We start from the raw sequence: 18883 nt of genomic DNA, 5'->3' as shown, positions 1-18883 counted from the left end.
CCGTAGGAGACCCACAGAAACGTAAGCAAGCTAATTAAGCAAAATTGCTTGAGGGGGTGTAAACCTAGCAGATATATCGTTTCCAATTTGAAGACAGCCGTATGTTTTATTCATGTCAAAGGCGCATGAATATGGAAAGAGTTGTTGCTTCTAAAGAGCAAGAGTAAACCAAAACATAACATAACTGCTAGGACAACTCATCTCTTCCTGTTTTAAAGCATGATGATGACTATAATGATAATGATGATGATTATGATGATGTTAGTTTAGATGAAGGTGATGAAGACTGTGGACATAAGAGTTCATCATCATTGGAAATTAAAAGTACATATAGCTTAGTCTTGTAAAATGTTTTACAGTCATTGCAGTGTGTTAATGTTTGTCACTGTGGTATCTCTGGGTGCAAAGAGGATTTTGCCTCTTTTTGATTACTTTATTTACTTCTGCAAACTGTCTAAACATTTTTGTTGGTTTGTTACAAAACCCTAAGTGCATTGCTTTAACTGATTATGAAGTCCTCCACTTGTTACATTAATAAAATAAATATAAATTATTATTTAAATTTATCATAAGCATCAATGTTTTATCATACATAGAATCTATTTTCTATCAGAAATGAATGATTTTGGGTTGTTTTCAACTCAGCTTTTTATAAAAAGGGCTTTGGGGCATCTGCAATATGTATTAATAAAAAAATAAAAAAAATGATTTAACGAACCAACGAACCCAAAAATAAATTTCTTTTCAGGTTTCAAGAAGAAGACGATTGCAAATATTCACACCAGCATGTCTGATGTGAGATTTTTAAAAATTGAATATTGTGCAAAATAGTGTTATTAAATATAAATCATGTCTAGTATTGAATTTCTTTTAGCTCATCTCGCAGACCTGAGAGAAAATGTGTTGAATATTAATGATAAATAATAAAACATAAATTCTTTTTTTTTGCCAATTAATCCATTTTTTTCACAGATCACATCAAAATACCTCTTAAAGTGGTCTCGTTTATTACTCTGTAGACAAGGGTTGAAATGTTTCCCTTGGTTTTCTAGGACATGAAGTTAAACTTTTTTTTATTACATAACTATACCCAACAAATAATAAACCAGCACTACTTTTTCACCTTCTCTCAATGCACAAAAACACAAATTCCCCAACACGCACATGTACGCACAATCGTATTGAACAAGCCTCTAGAGCAGTAATTCTCAAAGTGTGGTCCGCGGACCACTAGTGGTCCGCCAAACCCCCCCAGTGGTCCGCCAAAAGATGACCTAAACTACCAAGTGTTTATACAATGGTCTCTTATTTTAAGTAGATTTTTAATGCACTTGTGAAACTGTGATATCAGTTCTTGCCATTCTGTTTTAATAACGTAAAAATGGATCGGTGGCTAAACCAAAGAGGAGTCAAAAGAAGGATCAATCGTCAATTGAAAGCAGCTAAAATCCACAGATCTATTAGTTTTGTAATGTACTAGTTTTTGTTTCATGTGTAAAATCCCTGTAATTTCAGTGATTTTGGACATTAAGGGGAACATTTTTTTCAGCATTTTATTGTTACCATAGTTACAACCATAGACTTCCCTGCTGAAAAAACCAGCATCAAACCAGCATGGACCAGCATGCGAATTATGCTGGTCTATGCTGGTTTAGCTGGTGGTCACAGCATACCATCACCAAAACACAACATATGCTGGTCTTGCTGGTATGCAGTTTTTTTCAGCAAGGTTCATATACCCACCACCTCAGATTTAAACTAAGGGCTCTTGTGATGAATGACATTAAGTGGGACCTAGGCTGTAATACTATGTTTAATTGCAGTTTTTTTTCATATGTGCAGTTTGTTGTTCATTTTAAGCTGTAACTCATTTCACATTTACTTGTTCAAATAAAATAAAATCATTTAATAATTTCTGAACATAGCACTGCATTTGTGTTAAAAAAATTAGTTTTTGACTTGAAACAGTTGCATATTAAACTTAAATTTAGCTTATCCTTCCTCTTTTGTTGTTTTTTGGGGGCGTGTTAAGCGTGGGATTCTGTTAGGTGGTCCTCAGAAAAAATTTTGAAGATAAAGTGGTCCTTGGGCTGAAAAAGTTTGAGAAACACTGATCTAGAGGATCTCTCTTCATTAAAACGGAAGTGATATAGAGAATCTGACTGTGATTTTGCACACATGAATCAATCACTCAATCACATCTTCCGCTGTCCTGTCCTCTATTGGTCTCTCGCGCCCCGTCCTGAAAAGGACACGGCACACTTGTTTGATCTCGACAGAGTGTTTTTCTGCTTATCAGCAAACGCAGCTGTGCAAGCCAGACAGCGTGTGGCCGGTGAGACGGGGTGGCCTTCTGATGTTTTCATCACTACATCCACTAGATTTTGCTCGCTGCGTCTTTTGCTCTTCCCCTCTCTCGCTCCGTCTGTCTTTCTCTTTCATTCTCTGATTTCAATAACATAACCATAAAAATAAGACACAATTTATTTTCCCAGTTTAAGCATTTGAATCTCGTTTCGTGATGAAGTATGTGTGTTTGCACGTGTGCTGAATATGCATTAGTGTGTGTTTGGGTGTAGTCTGTTGAGCATGGTGATGCCATTACAGTGAACAGCATCTGGCAAACACACTTCATAACCCTGTTAAACAGCAGGAGAGAGAAGCAGATTACTGAGCCGTAATGAGCCTGTGTGTCTGTGCCGCAGCCCGCCGTGCATTCTCACCTCGGGCTATGGGAATACCTACTGCATGCGTGTAATATTATTCTAACAAATGAGACCAAAGATCTACCCTTTACCCTGTCTGCAACCCTTACTCCGAAGCCTTTTCCTAAAACCCTAGAGCAAAAACATATTTGAGTAAGGGTCAAAATAATGACTGGTTTGATGGTGGTCAAAGCTTAGGACTATATACATAAGTTGTGGATTTAAAGGCTATCAGCATTGACCCATGGGTAGCTGCATTAAAGCTTAGTAGGTGGTGACTCGGGGGTAGCTGCACTGAAGTTTTATATACTATCTTTCCTAAAATATCAATGCAAATGCCATGTGGTGTCACATATTTTACGGCCACTGTAAGGGAGTGTGTACTGTACACCAAAGCGTTTACACCTGTGTATGCTTTCGATTGTTTCCGATGGAAACAGCAGCAGCAGGCAGGTTTTATCCATGCTCAGCGCTGAGTGCCCAGAGTTGAAAAATTGATAACTTTGAGAGAAACGCTCAACTCGTCAATTTCATCCTATCTATATTTGTTTATCTGCTTATAAACTCTCAAATATGGGTATTTTTCTTAAAAAAATAGCAAATAGCTGAAATAATTGCATTTTTGTGCTGGATTTTTTTTAAAGATCAGATTCGGAATGATTATCAAAATATACACAGAGTTTAAAATTAGTAAATGTTTTTTTTGCTTCAGTTTTTTTATAAATTGGGTAAGTGTGCCATCTAGTGGATCATCACGGAATTACAGATTGACATAAAACCTCATCAGAAACATTTTTTTTATGCAAATATTTTCTCTTAATTAAGGAAATTACTCGTCAATGGCGGGGAAAGAGTTAACAGCGTTATTGTTTATTCCTAAATGACATAAACACAAATCTGTGATAAAAGTGATGTAATGTGCATGTGTTATTAATGCCGCGTATCAGCAACCTGTAACCCATATTTTTCCAATCTTCTACCCGTGAAAGTGCCCTGGAACGGCAGTCAAACCCATGACTTCCCACCCGTGAACTTGTAATAGATGCGTGATTTTTTTTCCAAAACCAGTTCAGATAGGAGTTTTACTTAAACATGATCTCAGGGGCAGAAAGAAATGTGATTGGTTCACAAAAATGAAAAAATGAAAGTGCTAGTTGGTGTTTTAAGCCCTCAATGGAGCCTTCAAGGGAGCTTCTGCAGTGAAGCAGTGCGAGCTCACCATTGGTCAGGTGAGTAGCGCAGATATGCTTGGATAGGAATGTGACTGTGTTTGAATTCAGCTCGAAATGATTCGAGCGTTTAAGTTAAGTGTTTCCACGTTTTCACGTGTCCGTGGCACGACTTTCTTTTTTGTGTCAGTTTCACTTATTGCTTACTCAATTGTTTTTCCTATTTTCTTATCATTGTCGCTTGGGATTGGGGTTAGAACAGCTTTCTGTTACATAGAATGACATCCTAACCCAAACCCAACTCTAACTCCAAGCGAGGACAGTTTAAAAATCTGATGTATATTAACATAAACCAATGCTTAAAATTACATCCTAACCCAAGCCCAACTTTATCCGTGTAAAAACGGTTTAAAAATCAGACAAAAGCCACAAATCTAACCTCAATCCCAAGCGACAATGATTTGAAAAAAGGAAAAAAAGAGTAACCAATACGTGAAAATGGTATGAAAAGAAAGTCATGCCACAGACACTTGATATCGCGGAAACACGTAACTTAAAAGCTCAAAACATTTCGAGCTGAATTCAAACACAGTCATCATTCCTTTCTAACCATATCTGCACTACTCACCTGACCAATGGTGAGCTTGAACTGCTTCACTGCAGAAGCTGCCTTGAAGGCTCCGGTTGAGGGCTTAAAACACCAACGAGCACTTTCATTGGTCATTTTTGTTAAAACCAATCATATTTCTTTCTGCCCCTGAGATCGTGTTTAAGTAAAACTCCTATCTGATCTGGTTTGGAAAAAAAACAAGCGTACTAGATCGATGTACTCCCAGTTCCGAGCTCTGACGTCACATAGCCTGCGAAACAAAAATGGCAGCCCCTACGGATGCAGTGTTTCTGCCAATGGTACACAACAAGATTACACTTTAGGACAATATAACGTTGCAGTCAAATTAATAATAATATTATAATAATAAATAATGTGCATGTGTTTTTTTTACAAAGTAACATCGCCATCTACTGGCCTGGGATGCATAATGCAGCATTTAAAGTTGTTTTCATAGATCAGTGTAAATGCAGATCTTTTAATCTAAAATTTTTCAAAAATCCAAATGGGAAACTTTACCACTTTGTTTTGTAAAAATAGCCTGACTTTTTTTCCCTCTTTTGTGTGTGTGTGTCTTTTAGTTTCTAGGAGAGGTCCCAGAGAATGCAGAAGGTGTGGTGGTGGCCAATCTGACGGTGAGAGACAAGGATCAGCCTCACACACCTAACTGGAACGCCGTCTATAGGATTGTTGGAGGAGATCCCATGGGCCATTTCGCCATACGCACTGATGAGATCACCAATGACGGAAGGGTCATGGTAGTTAAGGTGGGTGTATCCAATTACATATAACGCTTCAATATACTTTACTTTAGTATTTTAAGTACTAATGCAGTCTAATACTGCATTAATAACTTGGTTCTTGAATTGGCTCATTTTATTGCATGTGTTTGTAACCTTCAAATGAACTCTTCCCAGACTCTTCTTTTCCAACTCGCTAATGGTTCAGTGTGTTTGAAATCTTCTAGCCCTTCATCTATCCAGTGTAATTCCCAGCTAAACCTACAGTTTATTCGTTTGGAGTTATATGTTCCACCACTACAATTTGTTTATTTGCCCATTCCCATGTGTGGGAGAAAGAGAGTGATACTGTATAAACCCTTGACATACTCGAGAAATTGATTTAAGCCTCTCTGAAAGTGTTACACGGCTTTTATGGTCACACACAGTCCAAATCACGATAACAAGTTCCACCCACAGAACAGATGATGCACTCGTGCCGGTCACACAAATCTTAACCTTTACTCTAGGGATCACTTTTTCGCTTCCTAATTCAAACTTAAGTGACTTACTGTCCCTCTTCTAACACTTTTGAAGTTTTAGGGCCATTCAGCCTGCCACTAGGGAGAAGAGTTGTGAAAAGCGAAATGGTTTTGTTTGTATGAAAAGATGCTTCGTGTACATGACACTATCTCATTGAATAGTCTCTCATGTTTCCTTTAACACAAAATATATGTATGTGCATATATATTTACTTTATATTTTGTATTAACACTACTGTCTCAGTGCTGCATAAATTAAAATAATGATGTTAAAGGAATTAAAAGCTAACAGCATCCACGTCTGTTCCTTAATCTTTTGATGTGTTTTTTTCACATTCGCAGCCTGTGGATTATGAGCGAAATGGAGCCTTCATGTTAACAGTGGTAGTCTCGAACCAGGCTCACTTATCCAGCGGGATCCCCTCATCTCTGTCCTCCACCGCCGGTGTTACCATCACAGTGCTGGATGTTAACGAGGCTCCCGGCTTCCCATCCAATCCTAAAATCATACGCTTTGAGGAGGGAGTGCCTGCTGATACCACCCTCGCTACCTTCGCCGCAGTGGATCCAGACCGCTTCATACAACAGACTATTAGGTAGGCAAGGATCGTCTTAATGACAGGAAGTGTGTTTGTCTGTCTGCTTAAAACTGTCAAGATGTCTGTCTGCCTGAGCGACTGTGTAACTGTCACCTACCTATTCATTTACACCATTACTCGCTCAAATATACCAAAATAAGTGCACAGACACACACTGCATCGAGTCAGTGGCTGAAAACCTTTTTGTCCTGTCTAGGGTTGTCACCAGTATTCCAAAATCTGTTAAATTGCATGTTTCTCTATGCCAATTAATGATACTCTAACAAACTGATGGGCTGTTGAACATCCATTATTTAAGTGCTTCCCAAACTGGGGGGCGTGAGATGGTGCCAGGGGGACATTTTATAAAATACATTACCTTATCATAAATTCAGTGTGATTAGACCTCAGAAAAATATAGCTACAAACCATCAGCACTATATTGTTTCATTTAATATGTTTTGTTTAATTCTGAGATTGTTTTATGGCATGAATTTTCATTGGGATGGGGCTCGAAGGGATGCACCCTAAAGGGGGCGCGCTCTAAAAATTTAGAGAAACTGTGGCTGAATCCGAAACCGCATACTGCCATACTACAGTATATAGTAGGCAAAAAGCACTAGGCGAATGAATAGTATGTCCGAAACCTCAGTATACGTAAACGGGTAGGCGAGAATTACCAGGATTTTTGACTATTTCTTGCAAGATTCAGAGGCACGTGTACTTAAGTATCGTCCGAAACCGCCTACTTATTGATGTAGTAGGTGGAAACATTACGTGAACAGAGTAGTATGTCCGAATCCTCAGTATTCTTAAAATCAGTAGGCGAGAAATCCCTGGATACCCTACTGAGTCCGCCCAGATTTGGAAACAAGCATCGGATGGACACTTTTATGCTTTTATACTTTTATAATCACTTGTCATCTGACAATACATATTAAATTACAGTCTGCTTGTTTTACTTATTTTTGTCCACTAAAAAATAATGTGAAATATAATATCTGTAACACTGACAGAGACCGGAGTTGACAAGTTACCGATGCAATTAGGTGTTAGTGCACCTGTCCCTCATATAAACACATACGTTTTCATACCTGTTATTAGGTTTGTTTGAGTTCATGCACTACGCTACAAGAACCAACAGGTGGATGACATCAAAGTACCGTGAGAGCGATTCCCGAAATCATCATCTGTCGGTTCTTGTGGTTCCGCATGAACTCCGAACAAGTCTACTACGTTATAGGTCACATGATAACGTCAACATGGTGGATGCTGTCCATACTAACGCGTTAACGTACGTACTGTCTTAGCGCACGTTAAGTAGGTACTCTGTGAAATTCAGTACCTACTCATTAAGTATGCGATTTCGGATTCAGCCACTGCCTTATTTAAAGCTCCAAACTGTAGCTTTTGCCTCTCTATCGCCATCTGTGTTTGAAACAGAAAATTGCATGTACTTGCCTTTATGCGTCAAATGACATCAATCTGACAATTCTTGCAAAATCATACTCAACAAGTCAACCTAAAAAGATTTATCATAAGCTTATCATTGAGAATCATGGGAAGATATTAAATGTGAACATCAAATCAATTACATAACTTAATGATTAAATTAATTGTGTGTAAACATAGCTCATATGTTGGAAACAGCATTGTAAAAAATGATTGTGTGCCTTAGTAAATTTAACTAAAAATATTAGTAAATTCTATTTCTAACCAAACTTTGAGTAAAAATAACAAATATATATATCATTTAGTTTTGAAAGTACATGAATTGTTTTAGTAAATATAACTAACTAAGCAGTGGACTTGAAGTTCCCAGCATAGGACTGCAATTTGGGTGTAAAATTTGAAACTAAACGCTTTATGTATTTTAACATAGACTGTAAAAAATATGGACGTAGTGTCCGTGACATCACCCATTGGTTTGTGAAAATCGTTTTTTAAACTTAAAGTAGGCGTTTCCTGCCGTCGCCATCTTGGCCGCACGTTAGAGATGCGCGGATGGGCTATTATTTCATCCGCAACCGCATCACAAAACTCATCATCCGTTCGCCATCCATCCGCACCAACGTTTCTGACCAGTTTTCAAAACCGCACCCGCCCGCCATCCGCTGACTGGGCGATGCAAGACACTGCTGATGACAGCCGCGAGACTAGAAAGCTCTAGAATATCAGCAGTGAACTCAGTCTCCGTTCGGCGCACATGAGACAAAAATAAATAAATAAATAGCCTAAATTAAACGCACAAATTACATAGTCTGCACTGGTGTCATCCTGATTTACCACTTTTTAAAACTTATTCAAGGCAAACCTTTTCTGACCTTCTATTTCCTTTGTTTTTAATTCTCATTTTTTTAGTTTGCCACGTACCTCCTTCGCCTGCGTTAATAAGAGCTGTGTCAAAATGCGTCCTCATTTCTCCGCGCTGGTAATGATAGAACGAATGGATCCTCAACAAGCAGAGGCTATCCCAAACAATTAAAACCTTTATTAAATAAAAGTGTATTAAAAAACGTTTTCTTGTCACTGTTTTAGTATTATAAGTTATGTTTTGTTATTCTGTTTATGTTGCGTATATTTCTAAGGTTGATTATTTGATATACTGTTGAATAGTTTAATCTACATTAATGTGTCATATTTTCTAAAATAAATTAATATTTTTGATTACATATTTATTTTAATAAGTCAGAAATGTCCCCGCTGTTTTCTGCTGACAGGCGCGGTGGGCGCGTGCAACAGGTGACGCAAATTATGGGTCCTCAGAAGGCTAAACCGTCTCATTTTAGTTCTCTTTGAGAACTTCTGAGGCTGCCACCCTGAAAGACAGAGTGCTCAACTTTTAAGGTTGCATTCAGGACACAGCTAACAAGCGGTTGATCCGCCACCCGCCCGAATTTAATTAAAATATTATTTTTCGTCACGTCATCCGCCCGATCCGCGTTTTATCCGCGGAGTCTGCGGCTGTAACCGCCAACCGCGCATCTCTACCGCACGTCACCGCGAATCACTCACGGAAAACCGAAAATGGGTAAAGAGGTGGGACATGGGTAAAGCTGAGGTGGCTGGTTGCTGAAACCACGCCTGCCTAGCTCAATTCTAGTGACAGCAGTGAACGTTCACCCCTCACTCAAGTGGCCACGCCCTTAATTATGCAGAAGTTTAAGGCTTAATATAATTTAAATGGATGAGTTACAAAAAATTCACCCCCCTCACAGTTGTCACGAAGGGCAAAATTACAGACCAAAAACACTTTTTGTACCAGGCTGTAAACATATTATTTTCTACTGTAAAGTTGGGCATTTTTAACATGGTGGTTTATGGGAATTGACTCCCTTTTGGAGCCAGCCTCAAGCGGTCAGTCGATGAATTTCAGTTTAAGTCACTTCCGTATTGGTTTCATCAGAGAGAGATCGGAAGGTTGCCCCTCGATTTTTAACAAAAAGAAAGACTTGTTAGTGTTTAATGTTCATTTATCTTTGAGATTTATAACTGTACTAATGTCAGTACTGAGACCAGTCTCTTCTTGCACAACATATTGTGGTATGTAATAATACATTTGCAAAGAAAATAAGAAATTTTACGTGATTAAATCAGGAAGATTCCATTAAAGAAGTAATCCTTTAAAATGTTTTGGTAACAATATCATACATAATATTTTTAAGTAAACATCACATATTTTTACAGTGAAATTTAACTTTATTAGTAAACTTAAGTAAATGTACTTAAATTAAGTTAAATAAAACAGCTTTTCTAAGTAAATTTTACTTAATTTCACAAGTGTGAACATTTTTTTCAGTGAGTAGCATAGCAAATTTTCAACTGAGAATTTTATGTACATGCTCAGTAACTAATTTTTCCTTTTTTTATTTACAAAAATATATTGCATGTTTGTTATGGATTAAAGATATAAAAAGTTAAATATTACTATAAATGTGAGAATTTAACAACAAAGAATGAACCCAAATGCAGACTGAACTAAAATAATAATTTATTAACAAACAAGGAAAACAAAACCCACGAGGGGGCAAAACAAGACGGAAAAAGGCAACACTAAACTAAGACTAAACTAGACATTAAACAAACAATAAATATACAATACCTATAACAGGCTAAACTAGACTAGATATTCATTAATACTCACAATGCTGAACAGAAACACGACGAGGACTGCAACAAGACGAACGCGCACTGAACATCAAACACAAGGACAATAAATAGGGACAAAGTAAATTACATACACCTGGAAATCATTACAAGTAAGGGATCGGGGAAAAAGTGACGAGACCCGGGAAATGCGTGGTCAGAATAAACCAATACTAAAACCACACATTTCCCACATAAAACATGGTACTGCCAGGACCCCGAACACAAAGACTAGATGTAAACACATGATTTCAGACGGGTCCTGACAATAAATTAGAAAAAATTATAGCGTAACAAAAAGCATACTAATTAGTAAAAAATTTGTATTCATTTGAGCAAATTAAATTATAGCAATGGCATTTAGTTTTCAAATAATTGTTTACAGTAAATAAATAAAGATAAAAGAAATGAATTAAGGGCAGTGAGTGGTTTTGTCTTTTCCTGTCGCTATTATTTGATTAATAACAACAGACAGCAGCATCTCTATTAGACTGCAATTACTCTGACAGATTTTGTCCTGCCAGTTTACATTGACTTAAGCCAAACTGACCGAGTTTACATTAATATGCATTCAAATTGAGTCTAAATGATTGATTCACTTTGAGTTGTTGCTGTTGATGATTTCAATAAAGCACACGTTAGCTGAACTGCACACATACAGTAAATAAATCAAGCTACTGTAAGTTCAAAATTTGTCAACCACATAAAATCTACAATTTTCCACCAGTCTGGTTCCCTTTTCAATTTCTGATGATTTATGCTTGAGTTTTTTATTATGAGTTTTGTACGTCCTTGTGAATGAATGAGGCATTTTACCAGAAAACCAACTGAATACAAATCCTTCATACGCTGTAAAAAGCATCGCTGCCCCAAATGTTTAAGCTTAATCAATTTGGATTTACACGTTATTTCAACTTTTTAATCTTGACTAGAGATGAGTTATAAATTAAAGCTGAAATAAGTAAGTCAACTTCATTTTATAAGTTGTACTGTAGCAACTCATCTCTAGTCAAGATAAAAATAGTCATTTGTAAATCAAAGTTGATTAAAATGTAAGGCAAGAAATGATCTTTTATAGTGTACTCACTGTTTACACGTTCAGCCATTGACTTAAGTGAACGTCAGAACTACACACAATATCCATACTGTCCTATATGTTAAGTGATGTACCGTAGCACATATCATTCACACCATTAGCACCCTAGGGATCAGCTAAATGCTTTAATTGACTATCTCTTGTTCTGGTCCCATGGTTGTGCCTGGGTTGCTAGGCAACAGGGTGAAAGGTCATTGAGTAATGAGGCGAACCATTCCCCAGACTGCTGATTCCATTGTGTATCCCCCTCTCTCTCTCTCTCTTACTCTTTTACGCTTCATCGTTCTTGATTTCTTTTTTCATGACTCAGAAGTGTGTGGGCAAGATGCCAGCTTGAAGTATTGATCCAAAGTTTGCCTGCATGCACATTCACACACACGAATATATACACACATACCCACTCAAGGGACCTTCACTAGACTTGCTCCATAGATCACTGTGTGCAAGGAATTGTCAAATCAATACAGTCCACGCTGTGGCGCTTGCTTTGATTGTATCAGTATATATAGGCTCAACAAGGAAGCACTTAGTGTACAAAATACCTGAACAAACAAAAACTTAAAAATTATCCTTTGTCCCTGTAATTGCTTTTAAATAGACCTGTGTCTGCCATTTTAAAGGAACAGTTAGAGTATTGAAATTCTTCTCATGATCTTAAAAACCTTGAAGGTGTAGATGTTTGAAATGACTTTTGTTGACTAAATCTGGCTGCATATTTATCTTTCATTGAAAAACGAAATGATATAGAAATTATGAAAAATTACATTTGAAATGGACGACCAAAATTGAAGATCCTAGAATTGTTTTAATTTTTGTTGTATGCTTTTAGTCACAATTAACATAATAGTTATAATTGCGTATAATTTGGTCAGTACCCTTTTAAAAGATCCTAATATACCATTTAGGTGCAGATAAATGAGATCCACAATGATAGGTCAGAGTCAATAGGACAGCCGCCTTTACCACAAAGTATCAAAAGTTACATCCAGTCATAAATAGTATGTCTGCTTATCAATCTGTCGCAATACAATAAATATGAGTGCAAATCATTCTTTATCATTTACCAGTCAAATACTGAGACAAGATGATTTCCCTTAATGACAAAAACAGGATTTTAATGCTAAGCATTCTCATAATATGCATATCCAGTGCCCCCCGAACCACTAGGGGGCATCTTTCTCTTAACTTTATGCGGCGCTGCACAGAACGATTGGCGAGTGACATTAATGTGCCACTAGAGCAATTCGAAAGCATAACAAGCAGTCTGATCTCACGGTACTTTGATGTCATATGACAATTACTCTATGCAAAGTGCGCATGTTTTATCAGTAATGCTGGTTTCTTGATTAGTTGTAAATCGCCATCACCTGCTTTCAGATGGAGCGGCATTTACTACACAGAGCCGTAGTTCACAAAGAAGCTAGGCAAAATTGCATAGATTATCGGAGTCGATTTTCCTCGATTATGAACTCGATTTTGCCTAGCTTCTCTGTGAACTATGGATCTGTGTAGTTAATGCCGCTCCATCTGAAGGGCGATTCACTACTAATTAAGGAACCGGCTTTACTGATATAACACGATTTTTTGGACAGGCCTACTGCTGTGACATTATACAAGTGAGGGCATTGTTGTACATTACCATACATTCATTTATTTCTCAGTCCGCCACAAATTTAATTGACCCCAAATGTTTGCACATCGCGTTTATCACTACCTCTGTCTCACATGACAGACACATGAGCCTCATTTAAGTTGCATTTAAGCATATATGTGACGCCACAAACTGTAAGTCTAGGAAAAAAACTGTTATGGTGTTCCTGATTCTCAACCTGTGGATGTTTTTCATTGCTAAATAGGAGTTTAGGAACTTACAGAAAAGCACAGATGACAACAGGTTTACTCGAGACAGCACAAGCTAGCAGAAGGTAGCTAATCTCTTACATTATAGCGATGACACTGGTAGTGACGATTCTCTCAGACCAATCAATGATCTACAGTGTTTTCATGTCATGTTTTGATATCAGCTCAGGTCGCTTTGAACCCCGACTGAGATGGTACCAAAGAAAGTATTGGGTAATACGTACTGCACCCAGTGGAAAAGCTCCCAAAAGTAAGCTGACCCGACCCAAACCAAACCATGGGGTACTACTTAGCAATGGAAAAGCACCATAATATCCACTCTTTGATACCAATATATGTACCTCAGAGGTACGAATATGAATTTCTTAGGTGCAAATGTGCTTTCTGAAAGGGTACCACCAGTGCTTTAAGTGGCACAAAAGAGGTGCCGGTACTCTATTTTTTTTTTGTTGACTCGACTCCTATATTGAAGGGGTTTTATATTGATTCTCTCAGACCAATAAATGATCTACAGTGTTTTCATGTCATGTTTTGATATCAGCTCAGGTCGCTTTGAACCCCGACTGAGATGGTACCAAAGAAAGTATTGGGTAATACGTACTGCACCCAGTGGAAAAGCTCCCAAAAGTAAGCTGACCCGACCCAAACCAAACCATGGGGTACTACTTAGCAATGGAAAAGCACCATAATATCCACTCTTTGATACCAATATATGTACCTCAGAGGTACGAATATGAATTTCTTAGGTGCAAATGTGCTTTCTGAAAGGGTACCACCAGTGCTTTAAGTGGCACAAAAGAGGTGCCGGTACTCTATTTTTTTTTTGTTGACTCGACTCCTATATTGAAGGGGTCAGTCAACAGACGACCTTGTAAAAAATAATAAATCCTTTTATAAATTTGTGGATTTGCTTGAGCTAGAAATAGCTACTGAACATAAATAAAATGTGCAAAAGGATTTTTGAAAAAATACCATTAGAAAGAGCTACTGTAGAAAGAGCTTTTGAACATAAATAAAATGTGCAAAAGGTAGATATGTGAGTAAAATTTTCAGCATGGTTAAATGCTAAAACTAGTTGTTCAGATAGAAAGAGCTTGAAAAAAAACTTTAAAATGACACCAAGACCATGTCTATGGGGTTAAGAATAACAAAATACTGGCCATTTGAAACTCTAAAGTCATTTATTTTGTCCCTCGTTTATTTTTGTCATTGTTTTCCATTTTGCGGGTGGTAAAACTACTGTGCACGTCGTTCAAATTCATTGAAATTTCGTTTACTTGTAGTTTAGCAATTAAACTAAATGTATATTACAATTTCAAGGATGTTTTCTGCACATCGCCTGAGGAAATCCGAAGTTGCGTCGAGGGTACCCAAACTGACAGCCGCGACAGCGGAGATTATCAAGTACCTACAAGGCTTGCATCTGACCTGCAGCTATCATTCTGGCTTGGTGGGATGTCAGCGAGTCCTCTGAATCTGATTCTTTTACTACTCAGAGTCTTAAACAAGGAGGGCATATTACGTGTTCATTGTATTTTCATTTTAACCGAGCAGCTATGGTTGCGCGTTTCACACACAAACACACCCCTCTCCAGAGCACGTTGACACTGACTGACGGACGCATGCGCTTTTATCTTGTAAACGCAAGGGTGTATGGGTAATGTAGTCTCTGCTCTTGGTGGGACGAATTAGGAAGCGTACATTAAGGGGGCTCTGAAAAGCGGCAGCGCAGCCAAAGGATTAAATTAAACCTCTGATTTTTAAACAGATGTGCAAATGAGCGTTCCGGTACGCTAAAAGCACGTTCTGGGCGCACGGAGAGGTGGTGGTACGCTCAAGAGCTATTTTTAGAAGTGGCGGTACTGAGTACCGGGGCGTTCCGGCCCACTTAAAGCACTGGGTACCACCCATGGACTGTTTATTGACCATTTTAATTTTTTTTACATTGTAAAATTTTTAAAAGCAGGTTTATGGCTTCAGTTCATCTAGCTCAGGGATGGGCAACTTCGGTCCTGGAGGGCCGGTGTCCTGCAGAGTTTAGCTCCAACCATAATTAAACACACCTGAAGCAGCCAATTAAGGTCTAACTAGGCATACTAGAAACGTTTAGGCAGGTGTGCTGAGGCAAGTTGGAGCTAAACTCTGCAGGACCCTCCAGGACCGAAGTTGCCCATCTCTGATCTAGCTGGTCTCCCAGTGTGATCAAGCTGCTGACGGTTGCCTTTCAGACCAGCCAACCTGGTTTAAGGTGTTTCCTTTTTTGATTTTCAACAGGGTTTCTTTTTATTTTTTTAGACTAATACAAATTCTTGTCCAATTTGGGATGGCACAAATACATTTTGGGATAAAGTTATGAATAGGAGGACTAATGTGGTTTTACAATTATGTATGCGCTTACTAATTTGTTAGGCTCAGAGAGAATCCATGTCTTTTCTGCTCTGATTTTCTAGAAATATCTGTGGAATTGCACATAATGGACTTAAACATGGTAAAATGTGTTAGAGCTGAGAGAACTATAATTTTGGCAGCTGAAAGCATAATCAAATTAGCTAAACTATTTAATAAACGAATGTGTAAAAAGCTTTCCATCCTGCAGGCCCACAAGGGCCTGGTTGTTAGTAATACAGTCCTATTACCTTATAATATTCAGACACCGGTTGGAAATCGCAGCAAATCCATGCAGTCACTTTTTTACCATCTCTTAAGACCTGGTCTGGCAGATAAATAGACTACAACAGCCTTTAACTTCAGTGTCTAGGATTAATAGCACAGAAACCCGAGATGCATTACCTAATAATAAACAGAAGAAAGATTATGTGTCACATCTGTGATTTGATTGAGTGTAAATATTTCCATATTCCTCTGTGCAGATCCATTGATCAGAACAGAACAGATCTGAATTGCCGCCCAAGCAGGGCATATCTTAATAATCCACATCCTATATCCTCATAAGAGACAAAATGTGATTTTAAAAGCATTTAAATTGATTGATGATTTCAAAAGTTCTACATTATTACCTCCGCCATACTGTTGCAGGCTAAATTATGATTGAATGTCGAGCTCTACGGACGTGTCTTGTGGATGCTTATGGATTTTTATGTGACATAATCTGATGAACAAATGCTTTTGGCCTTCAGGTACTCCAAACTGTCAGACCCAGCCAACTGGCTGAAAATCAACAGGACCAATGGAAGGATCACGACAACGGCCATTCTGGACCGAGAGTCACAGTACATAAAGAAGAACGTGTATGAAGCTACCTTTTTGGCAGTGGACAACGGTACGAATGGGGGGGAAGTTGGAAAGTTTGTGCAAAATCAAAACTTGGATAAAGTGTTCACGGCACGTTATGTGAAAAATGGCTTTAAATGGTTGGATAGATCTGTTTGGAGAGAGGCTGGTTAGCTTCTGCAAGTTTATTTTTCCAACAAGCGGTTCACAGCTTATCGATTCATTACTTTTTTTTTTACTTTGATTGGATTTTCTTCTCTTTGGACGACGTGGTTGAATATAGCAATCACAACTGATATGCTTGTCCAGCATACTGTAGCTAGTTGCTTCAGAAAACTTTATGGGAGTTGGTGGGATAAGGAAATCGACTGATCCATCTACCTGTCTTGTTGTGTTTTCCCCAAGTGTTTTTTAAAGGTGCCCGTAGTGGCAGGCTTGTCAGGTGTCCTATCTGAACAAAAGCATATTGGGCTAAATCAATACATCTTTTGGGACTAGCGTTTTGTTTCGGTTGATACAGATGTCTAAGGTGACAGGTTGTATTTTAGTCATATCGGCCTTTCTAATAACAGAATTCGACAGAATCAATCTTTCTAATATGTAACCTGTTATTCTGAAGTCGGAGCTTTGGGGAATGATACAGACCTTGTTTTCAACCCCTCTCGTCTGTGATGGGTGATTGTATTTTGAGAGTATATATCTGGCCTTTGTGCACTGTGTTTTCGTCTTTGATTCACACCCAACCGTAGGGAGTAGATGTGTCTGTTTCCTCAGGCAAAGTTATTTCACATTCCTATCCTCTGAGAGATCCAGCTGTATTAAAGAGAAAGCGCTGTGTGAAATATTCACACGCGGTTATCATTTTTTAAATCGGACATAGCTGAAAGTTTTGTGGACAAATGCATAAAATGTTCATTCATAACCTCTTGCTGTCGTCATCCTCTAACTCTCTTTCTTTCAGGTTCTCCTCCTGCCACAGGAACGGGGACTCTTCAGATTGTTTTGATAGATGTGAATGACAACATGCCCGTGCTAGTTCCCCAAGAGGCTCTGGTTTGCGAGAGGTCACGACACGGATATCCGGTCAACATAACGGCTTCTGATTTAGATTCAGAACCCAACGCTGGGCCATATGTGTTTGAGCTGCCTTCATACCCTTCTTCTGCTCGCCGTAATTGGACTATATCACGACTAAATGGTTAGACATGAATTTTAAAGCATAAATGAAGAGCTCAAATGCAAGTGCATCTGACATGTTTTCTTGTAGATTAGCATATTTATCAGGTTCTTATGGTACGGTTGACTTTAATGGCAATGAAAAGGTTATTAGTCAGTAATTAAAATGCCTTATTTTCACAAATGTCACTTTAGTTATTTTATTGGTGTTTTTCACTGCAAAACCCTTTAAGTGCATGCAAAAATATCCACATACAAAATCTACAGTCATTACTATTATTCTTACTATTAAGAATATTTGGTAACACTTTACTTGAAGTGGTGTTCATAAGACTGACATAACACATTCATAATCATGACATGACATGTGCCATAAAGGAGATTTATGCACATTTATAACATCTGTCATTGGGTGTCATTTGTTCAATTATGTCATTTTTTAATGCAAAGATAACATTGTTTGAGATGTCTTTGTTATGACAACTTGACATAAACCAATACATCATAACTTGTCATGAAAACTTGACATTACCAAGAGAACATAACTGACCACTTTATACCAGTGATACAAATTGAATTTGTCATTAAAAAAGCATTAAGTGTTAATACTCTGTCAAATTGTTTTATAACAGCGTCATGAATATTTTTCTTGACCTCAACTACAGTGGTACAAATATAATTTGTAATTAAAAAAGCATTAAGTGTTAATACTTTGTCAATAGCTTTATAACAGCATCATGAATATTTTTCTTGACCTTAACTAAAGTGGCACAAATTAAATTAGTCAGTAAAATGTCATTAAGTGTTAATACTATTTCGAATAGTTTTATAACAGGGTCATGAATATTTTTCTTGACCTCAACTACAGTGGTACAAATATAATTTGTCATAAAAATGTCATTAAGTGTTAATATTCTGTCAAATAGTTTTATAACAGCGTCATGAATATTTTTCTTGACCTCAACTACAGTGGTACAAATATAATTTGTCATTAAAATGGCATTAAGTGTTAATACTCTGTCAAATAGTTTTATAACAACATCATGAATAT

At 37.7% G+C, this 18883-nt stretch overlaps 1 protein-coding gene across 1 annotated transcript in view; it reads left to right on the top strand.

Moving 5' to 3' along the window:
- Window positions 1–18883, top strand: part of cdh4 (cadherin 4, type 1, R-cadherin (retinal)) — a 298802-nt gene that overhangs the window by 273066 nt on the left and 6853 nt on the right. The window contains exons 10-13 of the mRNA XM_065241440.2: window positions 5066–5251; window positions 6088–6341; window positions 16563–16705; window positions 17618–17854. Coding sequence (XP_065097512.1) covers window positions 5066–5251; window positions 6088–6341; window positions 16563–16705; window positions 17618–17854 — 820 coding nt within the window. The remainder of the gene's footprint in view (window positions 1–5065; window positions 5252–6087; window positions 6342–16562; window positions 16706–17617; window positions 17855–18883) is intronic.

The sequence above is a fragment of the Paramisgurnus dabryanus genome, chromosome 14 (assembly GCF_030506205.2).
Source record: "Paramisgurnus dabryanus chromosome 14, PD_genome_1.1, whole genome shotgun sequence".
NCBI lineage: Eukaryota > Metazoa > Chordata > Actinopteri > Cypriniformes > Cobitidae > Paramisgurnus > Paramisgurnus dabryanus.
The sequence above is the reverse complement of the archived record's forward strand: the minus strand, read 5'-3'. Positions and strand labels throughout refer to the sequence as shown.